The sequence below is a fragment of the Rhea americana genome, unplaced genomic scaffold, assembly GCF_003343005.1.
Source record: "Rhea americana isolate MKP2758 unplaced genomic scaffold, rheAme1 scaffold_220, whole genome shotgun sequence".
In the NCBI taxonomy this organism is placed as follows: Eukaryota; Metazoa; Chordata; class Aves; order Rheiformes; family Rheidae; genus Rhea; species Rhea americana.
In genome coordinates, this window is record NW_028186330.1 from 1,449,208 (window position 1) to 1,476,351 (window position 27,144).

The window sequence follows — 27,144 nt, forward strand, 5'->3', positions numbered from 1 at the left end:
TTATTCATACTTAGAACACTTTAGGTCACTTCGTAGAAAGCTCCCCAAGTGCCTCCACTGGATCCCTTTCCACTGAAAGCGAAGCAGAACTAAATGCACACCTAATGCACTCAAACCACTAACATACAATGTATCCTTGGGACCAGAGTAGAGCTAGTCTAAAATAACCTTATACAGCATAAACCTAGGCTCTCTCCAGCTATCTCACCCTAGAGATCTCCAGCTGTTTTATCRAATTGGTTGCTACTGTTGCTAAAGCCAGTTTGTCCTCCAGTGACTTCGAAGCAAAGCMGCTTACTATGGTCCCCTTTTTATAGAGCAAAGGTATCCTATCAAGCAACAAGCTTTTCATTATTTAGTTTAAGAGAGGGGAGTTTAGAAACAGCGTCAATCCATTCCTAAAGCAAACTATAACTATTCATATAGCTTGGGGAGGAGGAAGGAAGCATCTCTTTCATATCTGGCAAGATCTCACATACAGTTATTCTCTCTTTACCTAGATGTCCTCTATACTTTCAAAGAGGACAATATTCTTAGCCTGCTATCCCCTTAATAATAGAAGGATTATTTGAAAAGTACCAGTGATATTGCTTTATAGGTAAGAGAAGTTTATAAATATTTAATTTGTCATACACTTGGGAGACCCTTTGAGATAGTACATAATATTAGTCTATAAAAGTACAATAGTAAGTACTATCAAAATTAACCAGTTAAACATATCTCTTACTTGGCCCTATGAGACTGATGCATTATTGTCTACCTCCAAATTAAAGAATTAATAACAAAATCTGTATCAGAAACCATTTTTGCCATTCACAGAACTTTCCATGTAACAAAATAATGAATTATAAAGAGTGAATACATGTTATACTGAAACTGAGTATGCACTCTTGCTATTTTGTAAACATGCCAAGCTTTCTTTAAGATAATAGATCYAGAGGCTCTTATACAGCAAGAGTAACTAATTCACACATAACAAGATTTCCAAAACTTACATGCTTGTCCTAAATACAGAATAGTTTAAACTTATGTGCAGTAATATAGTTGATTATTGACTTTTTTATTTTGTTGTCTCTTCTGTTCCTGGCTTTAGTTAGTACTGCACTTCATTATTACTCTGGGAAATTGCTGGATTGGAGAAATGAACTCAAGGTGCTATTCTCAGTAAGATCACAAAATATGAAAAATGTCTGACATGTGATTAATAGAAAAAAAATTTAATAGACTATGCTTTCATGAGTCATTCTTTTCTAAATAAAATTGATATTTCACAAGACTTATTAGGGGGMAGGTTTAGCTCAGTTGGTTAGAGCGTGGTGCTGCTAATGCCAAGGTCGYGGGTTCAGTCCTCCTGTGGGCTATGCTAAGGGCTGGACTAGATGACCTCCAGAGGTCCCTTCCAACCTTACCATTCTATGATAAGAGCAAGATGAACTTTTCAGTGTAGAGGGAGCCATTAGAAGTTTCTGAAATATTAGTGAAAATGAGAGCATTTACTTTTTACAGCATGTTCATCCCAAATACCCAGCAAGTAGGTTGGGGCAAGATTCATCTAATCTCATGGTTGATACCTACTACATAATCATTTGCCTCTGAACCACTCATCTTAACTCCATTTCTTATCAATAGAGAGAAATAAGCATTATTAGAAACAAAGTAATTCACCTTATCCCAGCATCTAAAATTGGTCTGATGAATTGGACCTAAAACTTCAGTTCAGATCTACAGCTAGACAAGACTGGATCTCACTCTAGGGTTCATTCCATTGATTTTACTATATTTAAGTTACACCTTCCCATTTAATTTTCTAACATGTAACTACTTCAGACAGCCAGCACTGAAACAGAAGAGCACAGCTGAAACAAAACTTACAATTTTCCTTGTATTTTGGAGGCTCCTGGAAGCGGATTGCAGCCAGAATGAAGAAAAGCACACATGGCCAGAGTATTTCAGAGAGAGAGAGGACCTGAAAAGGGAAATTAAAACATCATCAGTACTACAAGAATGATTTATTCACAAACTACATTTAGATTCATATATATTTTAATGAAAAGCACTAAATATGCCCTCTACAACTACTTAAGGCAAAATAAATCATGAAAAGCAGATTAGGTAATTTTAAGACTTTTACTTTTTTTTTTTTTTTAATAATTTTGCTAAAGACAGTGCTTTTCAGAGTATAAAAGCAGTTTCTGCTTCTCCTTCTATTTATGTTTATACATGTTTTCCTCTGATCAGAAACAACTCTGATACAATGCAACAACAGCAGCTTTGAGCTTTCCAATACCTGATCCACTTTAAGAATTTAGCAGCATTCTGCACCCCTGTGCAATTCCTCACACTTCTCTGAAGCCTGTTGTCCTGGATCCAAGACCCCTACCACTACTTTTTTTTTTTTTTTTAATAATAATAATCCTCACAGTTACCCCTCATTACAAGTTGCCTTTATTATCCCCAGTAGCACCTCTGAGATCATGCATAGCCGTGCTGTTGCTTCCCTGCCTTCCCATTTCCATGACCAGAGTGAAGATTGAGCAAGTGTGTAGCACGTGCCTGCACCTCAGCAGAGAGGCTGGGACCCCGAATAGAACTGCATGCAGGAAGAAAGCCATCATCATGGCCATTTCAGCAGCAAAACRAGGAGGCTGCTATTCAGCTGACTTTTATTGGTGAACCCTGAAGCACTTTCAAAGTGCTATGAAAGTGAAAATATTTAATTCACTAACAAGAATATAGTGGAAATGATGAAGAACCATGTTAAACATGAACTTGGAGATATTTTAAAAGGCTTTTAATTTTGCTGAAGATTATCAATGATTTTTTTCATTTCAAAACCTAAAGCATAAGGCACAATTACTAAATTCAGCCCCAAGAGGGAAACGATTCCTAAATTTGGCTATATTAAAAAGACGCCACAGAAAAGTAAGATAATACTTAAGAAATAACTCCATGGCTAAAGGTCTTCCATGCAGAAAAGGGCTACTTTGTGGAACATAGCGCAACATACTGAAGTCATACTTAAACATGAGGAAAATAACTTATCCAACCTGGACACTCTGCAAACCAAAGGGGAGCAAACCAAGAGAGCTAGGCTAAGGCTCTCCACTATTTTTGGGGTGTTGCATAGTCTCAGCAGGGGTCCCAATGGCATCAGGGCTGGGYCTTCCAGCCAGGCCCACCCTATCATACACAAGAGAGCAGAGCAGCTAAAGGCAGCACCAGGAAGGGACCAAGYAGTCCCTGGAGAACTTTGAGGGCTAGGCAGCACTGCAAGGAAGAAGAAGGTCCCTCAAGAGCTGGGCTGGCTATAAGAAAGTCAGAGCCCCATGCCCATCCAAGAGTACCTGAGCGAGGGAGCAAGGCAGGCCCTGGRGTAGCAGCCATGGTCATCCAAGTGTCCAGTTCAACAGGCAGGTCCACGGTGACAAGGCTAAGCCACAGCCAGGCCCACAGTTTGGGGTCTGGATCAGAAGTGCCCATGGCCAAGCAAGGACAGGACTATGGCAGAGCTGCAGACCAGCACTGCTGCAGTGCTGCTAGAGCATAGGTTGAGCAGAAATGGAGCTGCTAAAGCCACGCACAGGGTGTGGGTGGAGGCCCCACATGGTGCTGGTCAAGGCCATTTGGGCAGAGGCCCCAGGTGAGGCTGCTTAGGGCCATTTGGGCAGAGGCCCCAGGTGAGGCTGCTTAGGGCCATTTGGACAGAGGCCCCAGGTGCAGCTGCTCAGGGCTGTTAGGGCCTATTAGTTAGTGCCCTCAGGGCCCTAACACCTGTGAGAGGAACCAGGTACTACAGGTATGCCTAGGTATCCGCTTGGTAATGCCCTGCAGATACAAGACAGAGTCGCATATCACCTGTGCTTCCTTGCTTCTTCTCATCAGGAGCATCCCCCTGCATCATGGGAAGTAGTGTGGGGAGAGTCACAGCATCATCAGGGTCTTCTGGTTTTCCATTCTTCTGTCCTCTCTGCATCCCATGCCACCCAGCTTTACCTGGGGACTTCCTTTTCCCCCTCACAAGCAGATCAAGCATCAATAGTGCAGTCCATTGCATGGTGTCCAGAGTCATACTTGTGAGCCACAGGAACCAAATTCACTGTGCCATCTTTGTGCTCTTCCAGTAACATCACCCGGACAAAGCCCCAGTCCAAGTAAATACAAGTGTGGTGAGGAGCCACCACAGTGAGTCTAGGTAGCTCTACTTTTGAAATCCCAGGACAGGCCTCATGGCCAGAATAAATTGCTGGTTGTCATCTACCAACCAGGAAGCCTTGAAGTTCATAGTTATATTTAAAAAGGACTTATAATGTGGGAAGGACAGGAGCAGTTTTACCTGCTATCTTAGTCACCAGTATCTGAACTGTGCAAGAAGGATCTGTTCGTATTGTATAGAGCTAAATCTTGACCTAAAAGGGATGTGTCTTTGGAGTAGCACTTCACTAGAACACCTTGATGATGAAGTTACCTTCTTGGTGAAAATATACCTAACAACGTATTCATCATTAGTAAGAAGATWCACATTTCAAGCAGAAAGTGCAAGGGATTAATCATGTTGGTGAGAAGGTCTTGTTTGTGCTAGAAGGCACAAAGAGATAGAGTAAAAGGCTTTTCATCATCACAAAGACCATTCTGGAGGGACAGAGAAGTTAACAAATCTCACTGGAGGAGCTGACCTAGGATCAAAAATATCACTCTTTCTTATCACTAAAATTGAAAAAGAGTGAAGCAAGTTTCTGACTTCAAAATCTAGATTAGTTCACCGAAACTAAATGAGTTTGTACCCTTTGAGAATTGCCACTGGATAATCAAAGGTTACTTGGAAAGCAAAACAGAAAGAGGGGAAGAAATAACCAGTTTATAGGTATAATCGAGTGTCATCTGTCTCTGTAGAAGAGGACACTCAGTGAGTAGAAATGTCATTTACAYAGATAGCAGAGTATGCCAGCTATAGAACAGTTACAGCTGAGAACTCTCTTTGTTTTAAACTCTTCTAAAATTAATTTGCTTAGGCAGAATATCCAAAAATCTGGCATGCAAGGAAGGTTTATTATTCCAGATCTGGAACTAAGGAGCCAAAGATTCTTAAAATACAAAAGCAGCATTTTTAAAAAATGGGCAGACTCTCCAGATTTTTTTTCCACAGATCTAGGGATCAAAATGAACATTTCACAATGCCACTAGCTTTGGCATTGGAGTAGAAAAGCACCTATGAAATGATAGGACCTGTAAACAATTGTTACACTTGTTCTGGACTATATTACCCTTGGTTGTTGCTGTTCACCTGAGAAACCTCACTGCACATACAGAATGAGATAGATAGCAATGATTTTTAATGAATCTSTAAACTTTAAGGTTTATTAAAGTTATGAAATTCATGACTTGAGAATACTAGTGTTCCAATCAAGTACAGGGCAATTAGTCTAACCTCTGTTGTTTGAAAGCTTTTTGAAAATAGAAAAAATATTTTTGTTTTCCTATTTCAGTATTCYGGTATTTTAGTATGCATCAAGGAATTCTGGTATTTCAGTATTCATCTAGGGTTTATCAAAGGTAGACTTTCCAGTCTGAAGTGTTTATGCCTTTCTTTGGCAAAGTACTGGACCTAGGTGTCAATAATAGCAATTGCAGATACCCTAGGAATATTAAAAAGCAATTCCATTGTCCACATTACCTTAGCCTGCTCCATCTGGCCTTCCTATTATCTCAACCAGCTAGAGAGCAACAGCAGCAACCATGCAGCAGATGCCTGGATACAAGGGATTCTAAAATAGTTGTTCCYCAAACACTAAAAAAAGCCTTAAGTGGCCCTGTCCTCTGGTGACATAATGATTTTTAGATTTTTTTTTTTTTTTTTTTAATGTACAGCTGGCTTCTGGCAGAGCATGTGATATGGAGGAATTTGGGATAACTACAAGAATTGAAAAGGGGGCTACAGAGGCAACCACAACAGGTTGGATTGAAGTAAAAAGCAGCTGGAGAGTACAAAGAGCTATTAGCATGCTACACATGTTAAAAAAGTAAATTTAATCATATTGGCCAGGCTATTCCCAGTAAAGGTGGGAAGTAATGCTGCTGTACAAGGCAAACTCGCATTCAGATAAGAAAGGCCCCCACAGGAGTAGGTTCAAAGAAAGGGTATCCAAAAGAATAGAGCCCTTTGTGCTACAGCTTTGCCCAAGCACTGATGGGAACCGGGATCTGGGAGACCGTGCCGTTCCTGTGTCCCCTTTCTCCTCTAAGGTGTGAAAGGGCATTAGAGCAAAAGCATTTAAAAAGCGCATTTCATTTTCTGTTTAGCTATAGTGTTGTCTCAGTGGCAAACTTAGGTGGATAACAACTACATGAACAATCACTAACCTCAGCAGGAAAATAATTCTCTTAAATTAAAAATTATAGGTAGGAAATGCAGTGATAGAAAACTTAATTGATACAGTTGCCTGGTAGTATATATCTCCTGAACTCCCAGAATCCATAGTTCAGAAAGTTCAAATACACAACTGTAATCTCAGACTCTGACTGATGTCCAAACTCACTCAYAATGTGAAAGTACTCACAATGTGGAAGCACAGACCACACTCATCTTCCAGCTGCTGACGAATAACCATGGAAAGTCGATCACCTTCTACAGACATATCTACACAATATAACACAGAACTGAAGCACACCAGATCTTTTAGGAGATGTATCAAGCTTATCTCTTTAGATTCACAAGTCTGACTTGCCCTTTGCACAGGTGTCTGATCCACCCAGACCAATTCCTTGCTTAACTGCAGATCTGGCACTGTCAGGACTCAGTATTCGCACAATGAGCACAGAAGCAGGCTTGTGAATTCCCAGGGCAGCTCCTGGCTCTGGATAGGCAGAATTAGGTTTGATTTGGGTCACACTTTACAGCCCGTGGCTTAGGGAAGTTTGCATATCACTGAGGTTTCTGGTCAAGAAAGGCATTAATAATACAAACTTAAATCCACATGGATGAAGACTCTGTCATTCAAAAATAATACTTAAGAGATAAAACTAGCCAGAACAAGAAGAGAAGTAGATCAGCATACTGAGAAGCCACCTTGGGGACATAAGCTGAAGTATGAGGAACTGATGTTTTGGGGAATGGGGAAAAAAACCAAGGGTGTCCTCCTTAAAAAAATCTRAAGAAGAAATTCTCTAAATCATAAGTTTCTAGTTAGGTTTAAGTGAAATATCTCTGAGAGAAAAAGCTGGATGTTTATTTAATTGAGGTAATCCTATCTGAAGCAGCCAACATGCCTCTCTACAAATCCCTGGAACATCGCAGACAAGGGAAATCAATGACAAACTGTTAATTGTAGTGACATTAACATATCTTTTTTGCACAAAAATGTTAACTCGTTTGAGAGAATTCCCTTCCTTCCATCTTAAAAAATAAATTACATGTCAATCACAGTTAAAGCAAACAAGGACATTTCATCTCCTATTAGTGCATTATTTTAATTTTGGCTGCTTTTAAAGCAGCCACTCCATTCTTCTGCCTGCTGCAATTTAAAAGGAGAAAATAGCTTTGTGGAGTGGATAAGAAAGGAAATTTAAAAGTATATATAATTTTAAGATATTGTAGTGGCATTGTCCATATCTAGATTTTTGATCTCGATTATACAAGCTTTATTACATCATCAGCAAGAACCAAGATGTGAAGGATATTGATTTTCATCCTCATCATTGCCACAAGCACTAGTAGTATCTAATGGTAATTAACACGTGAGCTGAGGCTCTTCAAAAACTTTAATGTGATTTCCTGTCTCATTTGCAAATTAGAGAGCATTGCTGTATTCTGTCATTTAAAGTTAAAATTCACCAATTAAAAGACTAAAGGCAAAACTAGAACCACTTGCAGCCAGTTGATTTTTAATAGTTRGTAGTGAAAAAGGAAAAATCAAGAAAGATGGATACACTCTTTCCAACAGATATTAAAAAAAAAAGATTTAAAATATTACTTCCTTTATGATTTCTAAAAACTCACCGGTTGCCTCACACGGCAGAGCCAATTCTTCCAAAACAGAGCCTTGAACTGGTGAATAGCATGTCCCATCCTGTCTTATCTTTTCTTCATCCACTTGGARAGTGGCTTCTAAAATCTTTCTAACTGAGAATCGTCTCACCAAGCAGTCTGGGCATATGCTTCAGTAACAGATTTATTCCAGCACAAGAGAAAGGTGGTGCAAGAGATTTGCCTGCTTGCTGAGAAAAGATTAGATTATGTTTCTGCCTCTTGTTTTGCATTCACTGAGGATCTCATCTTTCCACTTGCTTCTCAGTGCAATGAACAGTAAGGGGATGGGTTTACATAAATGCCTTCAGGGTGATTTACTCCACAGCATATATTCTGCACTTGTTTCTACTTTTCTGGAATAAAAATGAATGCAAATAACAGGAAAAAATGAACAACATATAGAACACCTTCATCTTTTCCTAGAGTGGGGTGATTTTCTATCACCTTTTAATTTCATTTTGTATGCATACTCTTATCTTTTTGAAAATAGAATAGTTAGAAAGTAAGTACACCTTTTAACTACACAGCCCCATAAATGTGTCTCTCCTTCTAGTATATCTTCATAAGCATGCATCTAACACTGTGGTGGTCCTATTGTATCACCATATGACTATGCTGAATTTGATCTTATGAAGAGTGTTTGACACGTTCTTTCTCCTTTCTCGGTATAAATTACCTACCTAAAGATATTCTGAAGAGTCATAAAACCTTGTTAATTATCACATGCTACTCAGGAAGAAAATCAGGCTTCCAGCATTCCTTTGAAAGAGAGGAGGGAGGGAAATTCCTGGAATGATCTGCAGAAGGGGAACTTGTGCATAACTAGCAGTGGGAGCTACCTGAAGACAGAGATCACCGAAGGTATGCAGCAGTGCAGAACTGCGATGTTTTTCCATGCAGCAAGGATGACTGCTCTCCTGATTGGGAACATTACTTTGAGGAGAGGAATAAACCTTTTGTTTGGTTGGTTTTACTCCAAGGAATTGCCTAACTTAGGATATGAGCCCTAAAAGTTCCCTTTACAGCTAATGGARATGCATATAGTCTTTATACAAGGTGATTTAGCCCACCTAAGATCTTGAATCATGCATCACACACGCTAAAACACACACATGCATATTAGGACAGTGCTACATCTGACAGAATATCTGCATCTCTTGTCAGTGCTTAGTAAATCTCATCATCACATTTTTTGCAAAAATGTATTACTACTGAATGAAAATGATGTTTTAACATTCACAGCTTTTTTCCTCATCAAGACTAAAAGTCAAAAAAATCTAAAACCTTTTGGATATTGGAGTCACTAGCAAGGAATCTCACTTCCACTAGATTTGAGCTCAGAAGGCATTCTTGTTACTCTACTTCATGCTGAATTGACTAATTAGCCTGTTAAAATCCTTACATTTGAAACAGCACAAATTGCTGTTTTAATCCCTACATTTGCCATGTGCACAAGGAGCAGAGAAATTAATAAAATACAGATTAAATAGTTGCCATGAATTTATAAAGATTTACATACCAGTAAAAGTCTTGTCCTAGTAATGCAGAAACCACAGATGAASTCATGGCAGGATACAACTAGCTGAACACCTTTATGCCCCAAATATTATGGGGCTTCCTTTTATTTCCTCTGCTCTGCAACTGAAAAATTACGGATTGTTGAAGTGATTGCTTAACCTTAAATAGAAATTTAAGTCCTCAGGACATATAAAAAACCCTAAGTTCTTCAGTGTTTTCTTGAATCAGTTTGTTTGTACCTCAAAGGCAGGATTAATTCATTTATGTAAAATGATGTGCCTACTGAGCACTGCTTCAGTTTTCATTAACCCCTATCTCCCCTTCCACTCCTCCTTTATGGTATCAGCAGAGCACACGTCTGCTGCTGCCACCAAGCACGTCGCCGCCTTCCTGCTTCCTCCAAAGCTGTCAAGCAGCCCCTGCACATGTAGCAAACAGCCACGTGTGCCCCTACACCTCATCGTTCCCACGCTGTGAGGCTCCCCTCATCACATGCCCTAAGACAGCAGAGTGTATCTGGGCAAATGACCCAAAGGAAGAACATGCCTCACCAAAAGCTTCAACTTCACATCTGCCACTTGCATAAGGGATGCTTCTGGTCAAGTAAATGCTAAAGTCTCTGATATATCAGAAGGTGTACAGTAAAATCAGTTTTGCTGACCAGAGGACTTGGTGAGATGAAAATTCTATGGATCACCTGAATATGCATTTTCAAACCAGTATTTGTCACTGCTTGAATATTGTGAAAATATGCATGGGTTCACACAGCCATTTTGGAAAGCTGCAGAGCAGAATCTATATTGTGTGATTTATAGGAAAAGATTAACTAGTCAGTCAGCACAATGATTACAAATGGTTATTTATCAAACCAAGTGATATGAAGGACAGTTGCTGACTAATACTTAAATTAAAACAGCTCATTTAAACCATTTGCCAAATATTTTGAATAAGTAATTCTGCTCCTCCAATTGTGTGAAGTGTATAATTTATTATGCTGTACATAATTATATATTAATAAATGCTGCATTCTACTTTTTATGYTAAACAGCYTTTCATGAATACAGGAAGCAATTATTTTGTATGTAATTAATATTCAGTATCAATGAATTAGTCTCCTCATTTATACTAGGTAAGAAATACAACAGACAGAAACCTCTCAACAGTGAGTTGTTTACTTCATTGCCCTTATATATCATTGTCCTTCCCTCAGGAGTTTTATTCTTGCCTAATACAGCATCTTCTAGCAGTAGATTTTGATTTTTTCTAGAAACAGTAGAGTAAAAGGTATCTGATAAACATTCAGCCAAGAACTGTCTCTGTAGTGGCATGCTGGGAAATTAGCTCTAAAAAAGGATGAATAAGCTTGATTATATTATTTGCACTGTTATAGAAATAYAAGAATAACCCCTCCAAGCTAGTGGCAGAAGACAGACAATGATATTAAAAATGAAGCAAACAGGCAGTAAAAACAAACTGGTTCTGAGTATTTCTGGCAAGAAGTTTCAGCTACATTGATGCCATCCTGAAAGCTTTTTTGAATGATCTAAGTTTCATCAACTAACTAGTAAGTTTATGAGTTGCATGTACAAGGAGCTTAAAAAGGTTCAATCACAGCACAGCTGCTGCTAAGTTAAATAAATTTACATACTTTTAGGGCTCCTTAATAGAGTGGCCTTAGTCAGCAGCAATGCTTTGACAAGGGCAAGTTGGAAGGTCGTATGTTATTCATTACGTGCTCCACTCATACCTTCTGGAATGGAAAAAGAAACATTCATAATCAAATCTCCAGCTGAGGACAAGGCAGTGTGGCCTGCCCATTTCTGGTTCTGCTTATCTTTTGTAGGTCCTTTTATAGTCAGAACTTAAAAGTTTCTTGAGTATGTATGACATTCAAAATCAATGGGGCAAATAAGGCAGAGAATATTCTGCTAACAACCATCCTTAGTTTTAAAACTTGACTGCTTCTAAGATACCATCTAGATGCCTCCTCTAGCCTAGATCTAGCCATCTACTTTTAATATATGCTAATTACAGTAGATTGGCAAACACATTCAAAGAATCAGTTTATCTGTTAGACTGGTTAAAGCTCAGGAGCCAGAAATACTGTTTGGTAAGCAGGAATGCAACCTAATGATGTGATAATACAGCTGGGAATGTGGCAAACTACACATTTTCCTGCCACCACCCACAATTTATTTCACCAGGTTAAAAGCTTCCCTTTTAACATTACTAGGGGTACTACTTGTAAGTGTTTACATGGCACAATCCTGTTGTGCAGACAAAGCGCCTCCAGAATGCCATCAGTTTGCAGCATCTTTCCTGGGAGATACTACCTCTCTGCAAAGTTAGGTTAAGACAAAAAATGTTAGACATGGGCAAGGTCACATAATAGGGTTGATTAAAAATGAACTATAGATTAAAGAAACAAACCATGCCAGTCTCATAAACAGGCCGGTGGTTTGTTTGACCTTCTGAGGAGCTCTAGGAATTCTATTCTTGTAATACGACAGGTGGGTACTAAGCTTCTGAAAATTTTCTCACAGTTACATGTTCTGAACCAAAAAGAAGCATCTGGAATCAGGTTTCTGCATCATGCAAAACTGGCTTTGTCTATCTTTTTCTGCTACTGCATTTTGTTTGTAGCCTGAACAGAAGCATTGCCCCTGTCAGCACTACTCTTGCTTCTATTATTGTACTAGAGAGTTTCAAATTTAACATTGTTCTGTTCAGTGACCTCCTTTCTCTTCATTACCCAGAAGGCACATGACTTGAACTGTACTTTAATTCATATGCTACTTTGCTATTATATTAAGAGTAAAAATAATATTGAATCAAAATTATTTTAGAAAGAGAAAGCATATAACTAAGTTAGTCCAGATGAAAGACTAAAACTTTCAAGGAAAGCGAACTTCTACATCATGCAGCAAACAGTAGTATTCTTTTCAAACTATGCTGAGCTTTATTTGTACTCAGTAGGGTTGCATTCAGACCCACCTCCCAAAGTTACCAGTTTACTGCTCACAGTATTGATGTATGCATTCAGAACAGAGCTGACTACTGATGGGCCAATCTAAAAACATTCACTCTTTAGTTTTTTCACCTACCTTATCAATAGAATGAAACACATCTCTTCAACTTTATAARATTCAGTACTTTATGCACTTAATTTAGAAATATATTCAGATTCAGCAGCACTTAAGAAAAAAATCTAGTTTTGTTACAAAACGCACCAAAAATACTTTAAAATTAGAGCCATAAAATAATAATGACCTGAATTACTTATAAGTTAGGTTAAAAAAGGTATCACATATTAAGCATGAATAATTATATTTTCAGGAAATACTGAAAATATCCTCAGGTAAGAATTATTCTGTTTGTTTTTTTTTTTTTTAAAAAAAAAAAAAAAAGGATATGAATTCTTACACTCTAAGTACTTCTGGCAGCAGATCATTTCAAAATGTTCCTTTCTAGGAATTTTCATAACTTCTGTAAAAGATAATCTCTCTCTGAAGTACATCATGATGTCAAAACCAAAAATCCACTTCAAGTCACTAATCAAGTTACTGCGCATTCTCAGTCTGTTGCAAATGTATTTTATCCTAACACATCTTCATTGTAGTCTAAACCTCAGTTTTAATATAAAGGTAGGAACATGTTGGAAGAGCATAAATAATCAAAGAACAGATCATTAGTAGGAACCAGTATTTTTTCGCTTTGCAATTCTATGCTTTTCACATCTTCTACCTCCCTCTTTTGCTTTCATCCCATCCAATATCTGGGGTAAGCTGATTCAGTAATGTATTGCTGGGTATGAAGTAGGACAGAGGAAAAAAAGTTGGCTTTTGATTTGAAATGCAGATTTCAGGGGTTGGCAGAATTTGTAGATTCACCAGGAGATACTGCACTATGTAACAGTGAATTTGCACTGCAAGTTCTCTGTGCCTTTAGCATTAGCACTCCAGATCCTGATTCAGACCCTGCAGCCTACACRAGTTTGTTTTCTATACAATACAGACAGAATGTGAAAGGTTAATATTAAAGAACTGATTAGCACATAGAAGTCAGGAAATATTTTATAATTCTTTATAGATTTATATGCAAAATCTAAGTATGACAACTTTATTGTCATTTCTTTATCTTTCTGTCCAGTTTTTCCGATTAGGGTAACATTATAGTAAGTGTTTCCTCTGAAACAAAGAAAAGTATTTTTTGCACCTAGGGGAATTAGAAGGAAGCGCAATTGTAAGAAATGTTTATATAGCATCCTCATGTATTAGGAATACAGTATTACAGGATGGTGACTAATGGAAAACTACAGGATACTCTATTTCCTTTGAATTCTTCTCCCTCCACACCCCTTCAAGGTGCCATATATTCCTTTGCTCCAGATCTTAGTAAACACTGAAGAAACTGTAACAGGAGGGGGAAAAAAAAAAAAAAAAAAAAAAAGTACATTGCTAAAAGGAACAAGGAGAGGAGAGAGAACACATCAGAAGAAAGTGGATGACTAAAGTCTTCCAGAGATTTCTACTAGGGTCTGTAAAATTAGTTTTGCGTACTCGTTTCTGTAGAATCACCCCATGATCGTTTGAACCTTAGCGCCAAGCTCCAGCTAGCCCCAGACCATGCTGACAGTTATATTTCACCATGTATTATGTAATAGCTTTCTTATGAGAAAGCATCAACTGTATGACAGAAGTACCTACTTTATATGACTGTTGATAGGAAAGCTTTGTAGTTCCAGTTGTTACACATGGTTACACAATTTGGGATCTTTTTTGTTTACCACATGTCCTGCTGCCCTTCCTTTAAAAAAAAAAAATCACACCGTTTCAGATTGCATCTCCGATATAGCTACAGTACTGTTTCCCCAAAGCTTAACACAACCATCTTAGATGTTTCTTTGCTGTCTTGATAAAGGCTTTTTTTTTTTTTTTTTTTTTTTTAAACGTGTAAAGCAGAAACGATTCAGACAAAACATGGAGCCCTTCCCACCTGACTTCTTTCCTTAACTCTTGGGAAAAAAAAATGCATTCTATGAAAACTTACATTGTATATTCTGAGTATAAAATGAGAAAGTGTGTTTTTTTAAGACTAAATTAGTAAAGCAAGAGCATCATGTTTGAATAAAAAATATATAGTATTTTTATCTTCTCTACTGTATACCTCCACTATGTCCCGCAGTCTAAAGATCACCAAATTTTAGATTAGTACCCTTTGGCAGTTTCCCATCCACAAGAGTCATTCATTCCCTTTTTAACGTTTTCCATCAATCTGCTTCTGGATTTCCTGCCACTTCTTGGTGAACAGGCTTACTACTACATCCCTCTCTCTTAGATCTGTTGTACTGAGTTACCTGAGTGCTGTCAACTACGGCAGTCTAAAAAAAAAATCTGTCACTCCCAGAGATACTGGACCATCCACTGCAGAACAATATATTCTAACCACAGTAGCAAAGTGGCTCGGAATATAATAATAATAAAAAAGATCCCCAACCACTAGGCCATTGCTAATGGAAAATTAGCAGAGACATGTATGGTGGCATGCACAGTCAACAGGTRTTCCCCAGTTCTGGGAACCACTGCAAGGGTTATGTTCTGAAGACAGAGGTGAAAACCAATTTAGAAAGAAACAAAGTGAGAATAAGAAAATGAACCATCATTATGCAGTCTTGTGAACATGCTGTACATCTCTGAGTGCCTTTGGTTTCTCTTCTTGATTCAGCAAGAGATTTCAAATTCTATAATGCAAAATTGTTTATTTGCATAAGTTCCCTGGGCATAGACTCAATCATATACTTAAAATAGAATATGAATGGCAGTTTTGAATCAGTGTCTGGGAATTACAGATATTCAACAGCTCAGTCAAGTCCTTAATGCTTAGGAAATTCAGTCCTACGTTTTGGAATTTCATGAAATAAGCAATACTTTTTCCATATATTATAATTTGTCAAAGTTTGCAGAAAAACTGTATTTCCTGTAAGTTTTCATTACTAAGTGAAGCAAAGGCAATTATAATACTATGTATTTTTAAACAGTGAGAAAGGAATTAGTTTCTTTAAGCTAATTTTAATTTGGGGGTTTGCAAGTACTCTGTATAGAGCTCGACTTTTTTTTCCTAGTTTTTCCCTTAACAGAATAAATAGTTTTTTCATACATTACAGCAACTTAATCCCTCATAACAGATCTACCTTCCGACTAATAGAAAAGWGAAAAACTTATAGCCCAGTATAATTAAGTTTATCTTAATTCAAGACAGCTCAACATATTCTGTTCCCAAAGCATACTGATATAAATGATTAACTCCCACATACAAACAGAATGTTGTAAGCTATTCTAAGGCAAAAGACCTTTATTGCACAGAAGTTGTGACCATGACTTCAGCTGCGAAAAAGCACTGGCCTTCTGCCTTCTATGAAGCAAAGATGAGTATTTCATACTTTCCCAAGACGTTTCTTAATGAAATAGCCCACTAATTGTTGTGGTCTTTGTTGATACTCCACAAGTACATCATGTGAGCTACTAATCTGATCCTCTTTGAGCCGATTCAGGAGAGTGACACACACCACAGCAGCTAGAAAGGAAAAGACAGTATTAGTTTGGAATGACATTTGGGACTCTTACAGTCCAGAAGCACAAACTTGAACAAACATTTAGGATATCAGAATATATGAGAGAAAGCAAACCCAAGAAAATGGTGCACAGTAAGAATGGACGATATTAAAAAGTTACAAATAGTTTACGACAAACGACGAAACCATTAGCGAAGCAAGTGCTCTCAGGCATGCAGAGATACTCCTTGTTACATCATTAATTCTCTGAATATTTTCTGAATAGGAATTATTTCACAAGTATTGAAGTCCTGACTGGTACCAACCGATTAGAGACATTCTTCCAGTAGACACAGTTACAGCCCTCCGCTATCTACCTTATCCCTAATTTAAACCTCTGTGCTGTAAACTCTATCATTCAGGATCCAACAACTGAGCTGCCTTGACATTAACGGAGGTGGAGCAGGGCAAATAGAGGAGGATCTCAGACCATTTCAGGCTAATTGTCAGCCATTCAGATAGTCAGAGCCCCAGAGCTAAAATCCTTCCTTTCACTCAAACTGAGCTCTACCATCATTCTTTCATACCTGAAGCTTCTGGTGATAATTTGCAGAGCAAAGACCCACAAAGTACAGACTGCAAAATGGAGCATTCCCCCTTAAGGGCACAGTGATATCATGCATTAAATTGTTAATCATCTCAGTAAAGTTAGTAAGAACTGAGGGTGTTTGATGTTTCTCAGACTTCCCTAATATTCCAAATATTTTTCACTGAACATCTTGTTTATTGTCCAAGCCTTGCCAAGAAAAGTTAGAGACTATAGGGAACATAAGTACATATGCACTACATTACATTATTTTTAGTCACTTAAATTTTTGTCCAGACTTTACTGAAAAATATTTTAGTTAACTTGTGTAAAAAGATTAAGAACTCATTGTATAATACTACTAAAAATCTTTAACTATTTAAGAATTACAGCCATAAGACTACAAAAAATACATTTTTAATTTGATATGCAAGGTTCAAAAATGATTAGAAGGTTTACGTATATGAAAGCCACCTGACTGATTAAATTAACTAGTTGCTTCCTGTAAACTTTAAATATTAACTGAAGAAAACAAATGAGCACTATATGATAATTAAGTACATTTGTTTATTTGCTTGCCAAGGACTGGAATAGCAGCTGATCAGGACTAAGACTGTACAAGAACTATGTGAAGAAGTTAGCATGAATTCTGAATACGTATGACAATCATGCAATGATACTAACAGAAGCCTAGCCAGAGTTGAGATTATATATATRTATACATATATATTATACACACACGCACACACACAGAAGGCATTTCATCTTAACATTCAYTTGCAGTTCTGCTACTTTACCTTTAACACCACTGAGATTACACATTGCAGCAAAGACAGAAGATTCCATTTCAATGTTTCGAACTCCAGAATCATAAGCTTCCTTCAAATACTTCAGTTTCTCTTCTTCAGTGTATAAGCAGATTGCACCATCTAACCGGCCTTGTCCTACAAAGCCATTTTGTAGATATCTTCAGATTGATGAAATCATAGCATAAATTCAGTTTCTAAAATGCCTGATTATTGCTGTTTCCCTTATACCGCATCCAGCTTTTACTACTGCCCTTTGTTTTCACATGCAAGACAAATAGCACCGATTGATTCCACTACCATTAGCGCTTCTACATGTTACTTTGTTATAATGCAAGCGGCAATAATTTGTGTTCTCCAGATTTATTTATCAAATTCATAAACAGGAAATATATATGAGGTAATTCTCCAATGTGAGGGATGTCTCAATTTTACACCAAACTAAAAAAATAGCTGGATGGAAGCATTGAATATATATTTTTTTGTTTAACCGACACCTAGGAAAACCTCCAGGCCTGAAAATGCTTTCCTGATACAACCGTAATGGTAGAAAAGTTTGAACGTTTTATTACTTACAGAATCCTTAAAGAAACAGATAAAAAGTCTCCTTAACTAACTACCAAATGTTAATACCATTCTTTCTTGGAAAAAAAAAAAAAAAAAGCTTTTTTATTCAAATTATTTTAGACTAGCACCTGCAGAAAAAGCAGTAGTGGGTTGTATGAAGTTAAATGAATGTTTTTTACTCAGTATCTTTTAGTTTCAGGAGTTGTACTCCCAAATGAATATCCTACAGCCTGTTCTCAATTTTTGCTGTTTAAGTTGAAAATCTTCCTGACATTTTTTTCAGTGTAGCTAAGACCCATAACTAGTGCCTGTATAAAGTGATACTATCTGCTCCTGACCAACCCTGAACACTGTTAGGAAGATCATTGTGTGACAATCACTAATAGCTAGAGAAAGAAGTGTCAGATACTATCCATAGCTTATTCTTGCAAGATTTGAAAGATTTTTGTTAACAGATTTAGGAAGACCAGAAAAAACACGTCCATGTTTATCCAAAGTAAATCTTGGAGGTTTGCCTCTTCTATATAGCAGCCTCGACATAACTCAGCAAAATAGTGTTGTCTGTTCCCTGCTTTGTTCGAAATGTTCAGAAGAAAAATTCCTGCACCTAGGCAGTCAGATGTGAATAATTCTCACTCCTCTAAGCTACTAGGATGCTGCAGTAAATCACAGAAATTTTGTGACGAACATACTCAAATTACAAGCATATGGAAAGCGTATAATGGATTAGGTATTTCAGAGGATCAGTTAGAACTACAGGAGAATAAGTATCCGCAAATTAAAGTTCAGTAGAGCAAAATGCTTAGCACAATGCCTAATCTTAAATATATGAACAACAGCTCAACAAGACAAAGTATAGAACGTGGACTCACACTTGTCAACTGCAGCCTTAGCGTTAAAATACTATCCAGTATGTATCTGTTAATGCTTACTAATATACTTCTGTTAATCCACTGGCAGCCTTACCTTCATAGAAATCCAAAGTGCACATAGTGTTTCCAATGACTGTACTGAATTGATTGATTTCTTTACTGCACTGCATCAGCTCCTTAGCTAGCTGTTCATCTAGATCTGTACTGCGAATTACAGACTTTCCCAGAATAACCTGTTCAAACTGAGGTTTGAAGGTGGCATCTACAGACTGCCTAGTTATTACCACTGAGCCTGGCTCCAGACCTGCAGTAAAAAGAAACAGGCATAGATAACTACATAAGATAGTCAATGCTTAGTTTCTGCACACACATAAGAACATATACCATGACCCAAACTTGCTCCTCTTAAAAATCATTAAGTTTTGCCCCTGATTTCACCTAGAGAATGTTTTTGTGCAAGCTGAGCTGCTTCAGCTTATTGTTATAAGAAATTTTTAAAGAAAAAAAACGTTTTTGCTGTATATTCTTTCTTATCTGATTTTTTTTTTATACAGGGAAGGAGTGGCCTTCTAAATTTTACAGATCTAAAGTGTATTTTCTCTGTCTAGAGAGGCAGAAACTGTCTTTTGTTGCAAAATTATGGAAGAAGTGAAATAATTCATTYTTCTATACAGATGGATAATTAGATCTAGGAAGAAATAAGAAAAGATGCAGGATTAAGTGTATTAAAACAATCTATTACTCTCAACAAAGAGGAGGGAAACAATTCTGGCCATCAATCGTTTACTTCCACAGAGATGCTTTACCCTCTTACAGAGATATTTTAGTTTGAAGAAAAAGGAAATCAAGCAGGGAAATACCTAATCCACCAGAGGTGCCAATGCGAATAATGGTTACGTTGGAACACTTTGCGTGATGTAACAGTTTGATCAGCTCGTGCAACATGATAGAAATAGAAGGAATGCCCATACCATGCTGTAATGAAAGTAGAAATTCATATTCAATATTCACAAACAATAAAAAATAAATATGGAAGAAGTTAGACAATAACTCCTTCCTGATACTTTCTTCCAAAAGTCACTTGACTCATTCCTACACAAGCCCTAACCTATGGGCCAACTGGAAGGCTTATGCAGGTAAACAGAAAGATTCACACCAACTATGATGGGTTACAAATAAAGCCTAATATTTCCAAAAATCATGAATTTAAAATTATTCACATTCTCAAAAGTACAAGCAATGTCATTTCCTAACAGTTTAAAACTGCATTTCATCACAAAACTTTTCTTAAGCTCCAAAGCAACCCCACTCCTAATTTTTACCAACTTGAAGTGCTGGTGACTGTAATTGAGCTAAAAGTGTTCAAAACACAGACATTGTGGTTTAGTTATAAAATCTGGTGAATACAAGTCCACTTCAATCTGCACTGGATTAGATTATTTTGAGTATGGCTGAAACAGACTGAAAAACTGACTCTATCTATTAGATATCTATTAGGCATTAAAAAATAAACATGCATTCACATTATCTACTTCAAACACCATCATCGAATTGTATCCCATATCTGATGTGTATCAGGACAACATTTTTACATTCTGATTTTGCTTTTTGCGTGGTCACTTACACTCACTGATAAAACAGGTCCCACTTTGTACATCGCATAACGGTCCGTTCCCGCACAGATGTTAGGATACTCATTACCAGGGTTCACAAGTCCCAGTTCTTCTGCTATGTAGGTGATAAAAGCTTTCATCCGTGAAGGACTTCCTCCAACACACACAAACTGGTGCAGACAGTATTCAACAAAACACAATCAACTGCATGATTTGGTATATCAAAGAACAGGCAAAGAAAAACATGAGCATGCAAAGGCCTTAAGTCAATAAAAAGATATTCCCAGTTGTGGTTCCTCTATTCATTCTAAAAGACCACAAAGGAAAAGGAGAACAGGGCTTATCCAAAATTAATAAATAAACAAATTGCTCAAAGGCCTTCATCCTGTTTAAGCTGAAAGCAGTAAAAGCCTAATACTGACTTCAAGGCCTCCCCAAAAGGAGTTCTACCTGAACAGACACTGCAGCATTTGTCTTCTMATGCAAAAAAGGATAGTCAAGCACAATTATCCCTAATTCTGCCTGATATTAACAGGAATAAGAAAGAACTTGCAAAATCTTATCCTGTCTCTTCATTCCTCAGCTGATGGTGTGCTGCCATGTTCAATCTCATTTTGGACATGGTTACACTTTCACCTTCTGCAAAAAAAGCCTTAGACTTCCTGCTTCTTACCTTTACATCTCCAAACAATGCAGGAAAATCATGGGTACCAGTACCAAGAGCAAAATGGTACAGGATGTCTTCTTCCATTTTCTCCAGGTGAGGGTTGCAGAGATGGATAAAATTCTCTCTATCAGGACAGCATCATAGAAAAGATTAAGTATATACAAAAACTTATATTGAACAGACAATGATTTCACACAGTCAAGCAGCAAAAGTTGGAAAATGCTACAACTTAAGGCTGCCTGCACTACTTCATTTTGGTTCCTCATGCATTAGGTTAAGGAAATCCTAAATATCATGATTACCTTAAATCTTGTAACAAATTGCACAGTCAATGTTTCATTCACTGCACAGGATCTAACTGCTTAAGAAAGATCCAAACAATAGAAAGCACAAAATCAAATTTGACCTGTGTTTTGACTGACCTTCCTAGCCACTTGAGGGGTGAGAATAGKTGGGATTTTATGTAGATCCAATGGGAATTTCTAGCAGTTTGGCTCCATCTGTATCTATGTGTCAACCAGCCAGGAAGAATGAACCTGACATGGCAGAAGACCAGTAACAAGAGTACAGAAGTTCAAAAATGGGAGAGGAAAGAGGCAGATGGACATCAGAAGCAGAGAAAACCATGGAAGAGAAAAGAATGMAAGTAAAAGGGAATTGGAAGAAAAGGTAAAATGAAATCACTTCCTCTTTAGAAATACTTCTTACATTGCTTTAGCCATATCCCTTTCTTACAGTAAGCAAAGTCTTTCTGAAGAACCAAGAAATGTCAAGGCAATGAGAAAAAGCTGAACTACTTAACATGTGGGATCACCATGGAAAATTCAGTAATGGACAGGGAAATAAAAATGATTCATGAAACTTCTGCTTTCTGTGCCTGATGCCTGAAATTCAGCCAGAACAGGCAAGAAACATTAGTTAAAAAACACAAGCTAAACCCAATACTTCAAAGTAGTCTCYGAGAGATGAAATTGAGCACTGAACACTTTCCAGACATAAGATGATGACATTAGCTTAATGAAGGTTCACTGCAGTCACAGCATGGCTCAGCAAATTCAAAATTACTTTGTCAGAAGAGGAAAAAAYGAAAAGAAACAAATTGCCTGGCGTTTATGCAAAAAACTAAGATTTTGCAGGAACAACTCTGTAGCCTAAATATAGCAGTTTAGTGCTACTTTAAATGCTTTATGGTATCCTGTCCATTTTCTAATGCCTCTGCAGAAGGGCAATGCTTTCCTTTAGGTCCTATATCTATCTACTGGTCCTGTACAGGATGTATTGGTTATCTTAAGAAGATTAAAATGACCTAGATGACCATACTGAGGCCCCTAACTTGTTCCTCAAAAAAACAAAGGAAATAGTTACAAAGCCAATATTCTGAGTATATCAATTGCTTCTATTCCTCAAATTTTCTAATGTCATTAGCTGTCCAGCAGCTGGAGCACAACCAAAATAAGTGGTATCATCCCATTCCACTCCATTTGTCCCTGCCCAAAGACATCTATGTTCATGATTATATCAGCTCAGCTGTTGTCTACTTATAGCATAGTCTGGATCCATGCGATGACAAGGTTAAGGAAACTTCATATTAAAAAAGTCTTTTTTCAGCCTTGATGATATTACAGGTACATATACAGCATGATGAGATTCCATTGGGGGATGGGGGGGGGGAGAGACAAAGGGTCACTAAATCACAAATGGGAAGAAAGTGAATGTAAAAATCACTTGTCCAGATCTGATACCCACAGAACAGTTCATGCAATTGTGATGTGAGAATCCCAGGATCCCAACCCATCTCCACTGGAGAAGCAGTTCACTAAAGGAACTAAATGAGAAAGATTTGACCAGACTCCTCTGAATGCAGAGTACTAAATGCAATTTAGCAAACATTTTCTATTTAATATAAGAAGTGACTAAAAAGGTAACTTGAAAAAGCAGGAGGTTTGTCTGCTCCTTCAGTAATAATTTCTTTTCATCTCCCACTTGTCCTGTTTGCCTCCCTTCTTACAAATCATGTTCAACCATGTGGTGGAACCAAAGGCTTTTAGCTGCCTTTTTTCTTCCCTCTCTTTTCCTCCATACCCTCTGGGTGCAGCTGACCCAAGAGATTGCAGACTCCTGTGAGTACAATCCTCAGGCTGCATCCTCTGAATTATTTTTGCTGGGTTTTGTGGGAATCTCAACCTCTATTTAATGTGACTAATGCAGATCAAATAGATGGCTGCACTGATGTTTACAGGCATGGCTTTTAGATACAAATAGAATATGATTTGAAATCATTTTACAATCTTTGCTCTGACAAGCAAAACACATTTCATTTATGAGTATATCAGCAACAAAAAGCTTCTCTCCCGAATACAAGGAAATAACTAGAAAAAGGTGAGGCCTGTATTAAGAGCATAATAAAACTTGTATGTCATTTGCCAACACTTCTGTCCTCATACTCTCGTATTCTGTCCTCGTAGCCTGGCCTAAATACAGCTTCCTTCCTCACCTGAGTCTACATTTTACCTTTTTCATCTCATATCTTACCAGCAACACTCTCCAACCTGCAGTCTCACTGCAGTTATGTGCTGTTACTAACTGATATTTGTTATCTGCCAATCTAATTGCAGACTTAGACCTGGGGTTAAATGGACAATAAAAGTGAGCAAGTTCTTATGTGTACATAGGATCAATGCCATGGATTTACAGTAGAGGCAAAGTTTGCCTGATAAGGATCTTGGACCATAACTTTCAAGAGAAGCACATTTATTCTCTCACATGTAAAGCACCTACAACTTCTAGGGTCTGGCTTAAACATAACATGAATATTTGAGGACTAGTCCTGTACACGCAGTTTCATTGAAAAAAAGTCTGAAGTCAGGTTGAGGCAAATAGATTGAAGTATTAGTTCAAATTCTTGAAGCAGATAGATCTAGCCATAGATAAAAAACAAAATCAACATTTAAGCAATCCATTGGAATAAATAAATAAAAATAAATAAACAAACTGTTCTTGGAAAATTCACTGATATGATAAACCAAAATGGCTACCCAGCAAAGCCATTTGCGCTGGTATGGTTAATGCAGATAAAGACTCAATTCAACAAAACAGGTTCTACTAGATACCTAGCTAAATGCATTTGATCTGCTAAAGGACTGTTGTTAGAAACAAGTCTTATCATCAAATTATATTGTTATTTCATCAACTGTTTAAGCATAGATCTACTTGTAGTCAATATTTGCACCACACTGTTTACATTAAATCAAATGAGCATGTAATGAATGGTACAGAATTTTAGAGTTTGGGAGAAAGTTAAGCATAAATTTGAATGAGATGATTGACTGATTTTTGAACCTTACTTTGAAGACTGTTCATCTTCAGTTTTCTTCTCATTTGAGATACCAGGAGCCATGTGTGGTTAGACCTAGAATTGTATTTAAAAATAAGATGTAAATGCACCAAAGATGTGTACAGTTTGTATATCCTTTTACATCAGAGCAGTCCCWTATACAAAGCTATTATCATTAATAGTGATAAAAACCTTCCATGTAGATATTGTCAGGAATACTAAAATCAGAAAAGTTATCTAGCTTCATTACAGCTCTTCTTACTTTAGCAAAAGAAAAATCTGCTATTTCTACAACCAAATATTACTACTCTCAAAACAGTGCAGTCTCAACTAATTGCTTCCTAACATAACTCCCCCCTACCCTCAATACTAGCTTTACTCTTCACTATAAGGAATGCCTGGCTCATGGGCCAGAGGGAAGCTACCAAACTAATCCTCTTCTTTTGTACTTTCCAGTGACAACTGCTGMTGAACTAGGTTTTCACCTTTTTACCTCTGGCTCCCAGAAGTTCTCCAAAGTTTTCCCTAACTGTCATATGCCTCAAATCTGAGCCCCAGGAAGCATCTTAGACATAACATCCTCTTCACTAAACTGCTTCTATCAATCTTAATAGCATGTCTGTCAGCACCAGCCTAAAGGCAAGGAAGACTAAACCAAATGTAAGTCAAAGAAGTCACAGCATTCTAGTCTATCATCCATCTTTTTCTAACTGTTTTCCCAAAATTATTTCATGAATCTTGCTCTTCATATTCCCCAAAACTTACAAACAGACAAACGTATCACCAAGGCTATAGTGCCCAATACTGTAACAGTATTATAATTACAGAATGATTCATTTGTTATTATTTTTCAGAACTGACTAAGGCTACGTGCAGAAGTTAGTACTTTCYGGGAATGCCCTTACAGGAAATCTTGAATCACAAATGCTGTCCTACCCTCCCTAGCAAAGGGCCTGACAACATATACATACTACATAGATAGAAACGGTAATCCTTAAAAGGCAAGTCAACCTAGGGATTACACTACAAAGTAACAGAAACCAGTTTTACAACAGAATTACAAAATTCATGCGTTTTGAAAGAGGAACAGAAGGACCAGAAAACCTGATAAAATAAAGTTGAAGTCTAGAGGTTAAAAATCATTGAACAATGTGAATGTATTTATAAGGAATATTTATCTTTTCAATCAAAATAATAACTTTTGTTATCTAGTGTATAAGAAATTTTAGTTTATTTATGCTAAATGTATACTAGAATCTACATTAAATGAGATAAAGTACAAGTGCCATTACTTAGAATTAGTTATGCAACCTTATGATTAGTCAGTTACTACAGGATATTAGTCTTACAGTACTTAGTAATGATAGTTACAGGGTGAAATGCATCATTTGTTCARGGGATACATCATCACAAGAAAATAAAAATGCCATGACTTATAGCAAGGAGTTATGATGAGAAGAAATCACAAAAATATCATTAATATTTCTACTAGTCATTTTCAAGTAGGTAGAGGACAAATGTTTTCAAATACAGACAATACCCACTTCTCATTCACAGTTAAGCAGCAACAGGATTTTTAACAGTATTTTTGGTTCTTGCTCACCTAAGTAACGATGTACCTCAAAAAACTGAGAACAGAGCAAAGTTCTGACAGTCCAAAGGTCTAATATACTGTCTCCAACAGCRTTCAATAGTAGATGCCTGGGTAAGAATAAAAGAAAAGACCAAGCATAAAGCACTTCTTCCATAGCAAACCTTCCCAGCAATCAGGTGGTAGCTGGTAGCCTGACAGATAAAGGGTAGATATACAGCTCATGTGAGGCCACAAAATTCTCAGACTGTCTAAACTAACTTTTTTTTTTTTTTTTTTTTTTTTACCATGTCAAAAGTCTCAACTTCAGCTTGGCTGAAGTTAAAACTGATGTTCAAGAATAACGCACTCAGAACAGGATTCAGCTCACGGAAGGGCACAGCCCACCTCCTCCGGCTGATGTTTAAAACTGTGCCGAGTCCGTATCTTTACCGTACCTCTTTTTTTTTAAGGGAAATCTGAAGTACTAGTATCTTTAAGGTGGAGCTCTAGTTTGGTTTTCAGCCATCATCAGGAAGACTGAAACCACTGCACAGGTAACTCTTACACGGCAGTTTTCCGTCTTCAGGCTGTACAATTATATGTGGCTCACGACGCAGATCGGCTCCGGGCGACTTCTTCAGCTCCACACAGGGAGCGGCCCCTCCGCAATCCCCCTTCACCTGAGCTGCAAGGGCGGCACTACCTCAACACGTACCCGAAAGCACACCCACCTTTCGGGGCACGGCCCTGCTCGCGCCTCGCCGCCGGGAGCCGTGTGCGCTCCGCTGCGCTCCCCGCGGCGCTTGGCTTTCTCGCCCGCGCGGGGAGGGGCGAGGCGCTGAAGAGCAAGTGAAACCAAGGTTTCCGCCGCTCCCGCCCGGCAGCCCGGCCTCCTCCTCCTCCTCCTCCTCCCTCTCCCGCCGCCCCCAACTCGCCGTCACCGCGCGGGGCCGGCGAGGGCACGTAGGGGCCACCTAGGGCGCGGGGTGCCCTCGCCGTGGGGCGAGGAGGGGCTCCGCCGGGCCCGCGGCGGGC

General features: G+C 37.9%; 2 protein-coding genes across 2 annotated transcripts in view; both read right to left on the reverse strand.

The window, feature by feature from the left end:
- Positions 1-8,062, reverse strand: part of ABCA13 (ATP binding cassette subfamily A member 13) — a 202,159-nt gene extending 194,097 nt beyond the window's left edge. The window contains exons 1-2 of the mRNA XM_085305455.1: positions 7,994-8,062; positions 1,873-1,966 (exon numbers count right to left, since the gene is read on the reverse strand). Of these exons, the coding sequence (XP_085161581.1) occupies positions 1,873-1,966; positions 7,994-8,062 (163 nt within the window). The remainder of the gene's footprint in view (positions 1-1,872; positions 1,967-7,993) is intronic.
- A 7,486-nt stretch (positions 8,063-15,548) lies between these two features.
- Positions 15,549-26,983, reverse strand: UPP1 (uridine phosphorylase 1). Its single transcript, XM_085305478.1, has 9 exons — positions 26,841-26,983; positions 26,140-26,237; positions 24,547-24,611; positions 21,209-21,326; positions 20,547-20,705; positions 19,783-19,897; positions 19,017-19,226; positions 17,475-17,621; positions 15,549-16,114 (listed from the first exon to the last, which is right to left on the reverse strand). The coding sequence occupies exons 3-9, from the start codon at positions 24,597-24,599 to the stop codon at positions 15,975-15,977; spliced, it is 942 nt and encodes a 313-aa protein (XP_085161604.1). The 5' UTR covers positions 24,600-24,611; positions 26,140-26,237; positions 26,841-26,983; the 3' UTR covers positions 15,549-15,974.
- Positions 26,984-27,144: the final 161 nt, after the last annotated feature.

What these genes read in the sequence shown, in the direction of transcription:
- UPP1 (XM_085305478.1), bottom strand. Translation starts at nt 24,599, where the DNA reads ATGGCTCCTGGTATCTCAAATGAGAAGAAAACTGAAGATGAACAGTCT. An exon ending in TGGCACCTCTGGTGGATTAG is followed by an intron (nt 19,227 to 19,782) that starts GTATTTCCCTGC and finishes TTTTTACTGCAG; the next exon opens with GTCTGGAGCCAGGCTCAGTG. An exon ending in CACTTTGGATTTCTATGAAG is followed by an intron (nt 17,622 to 19,016) that starts GTAAGGCTGCCA and finishes ATGGCTTTGTAG; the next exon opens with GACAAGGCCGGTTAGATGGT.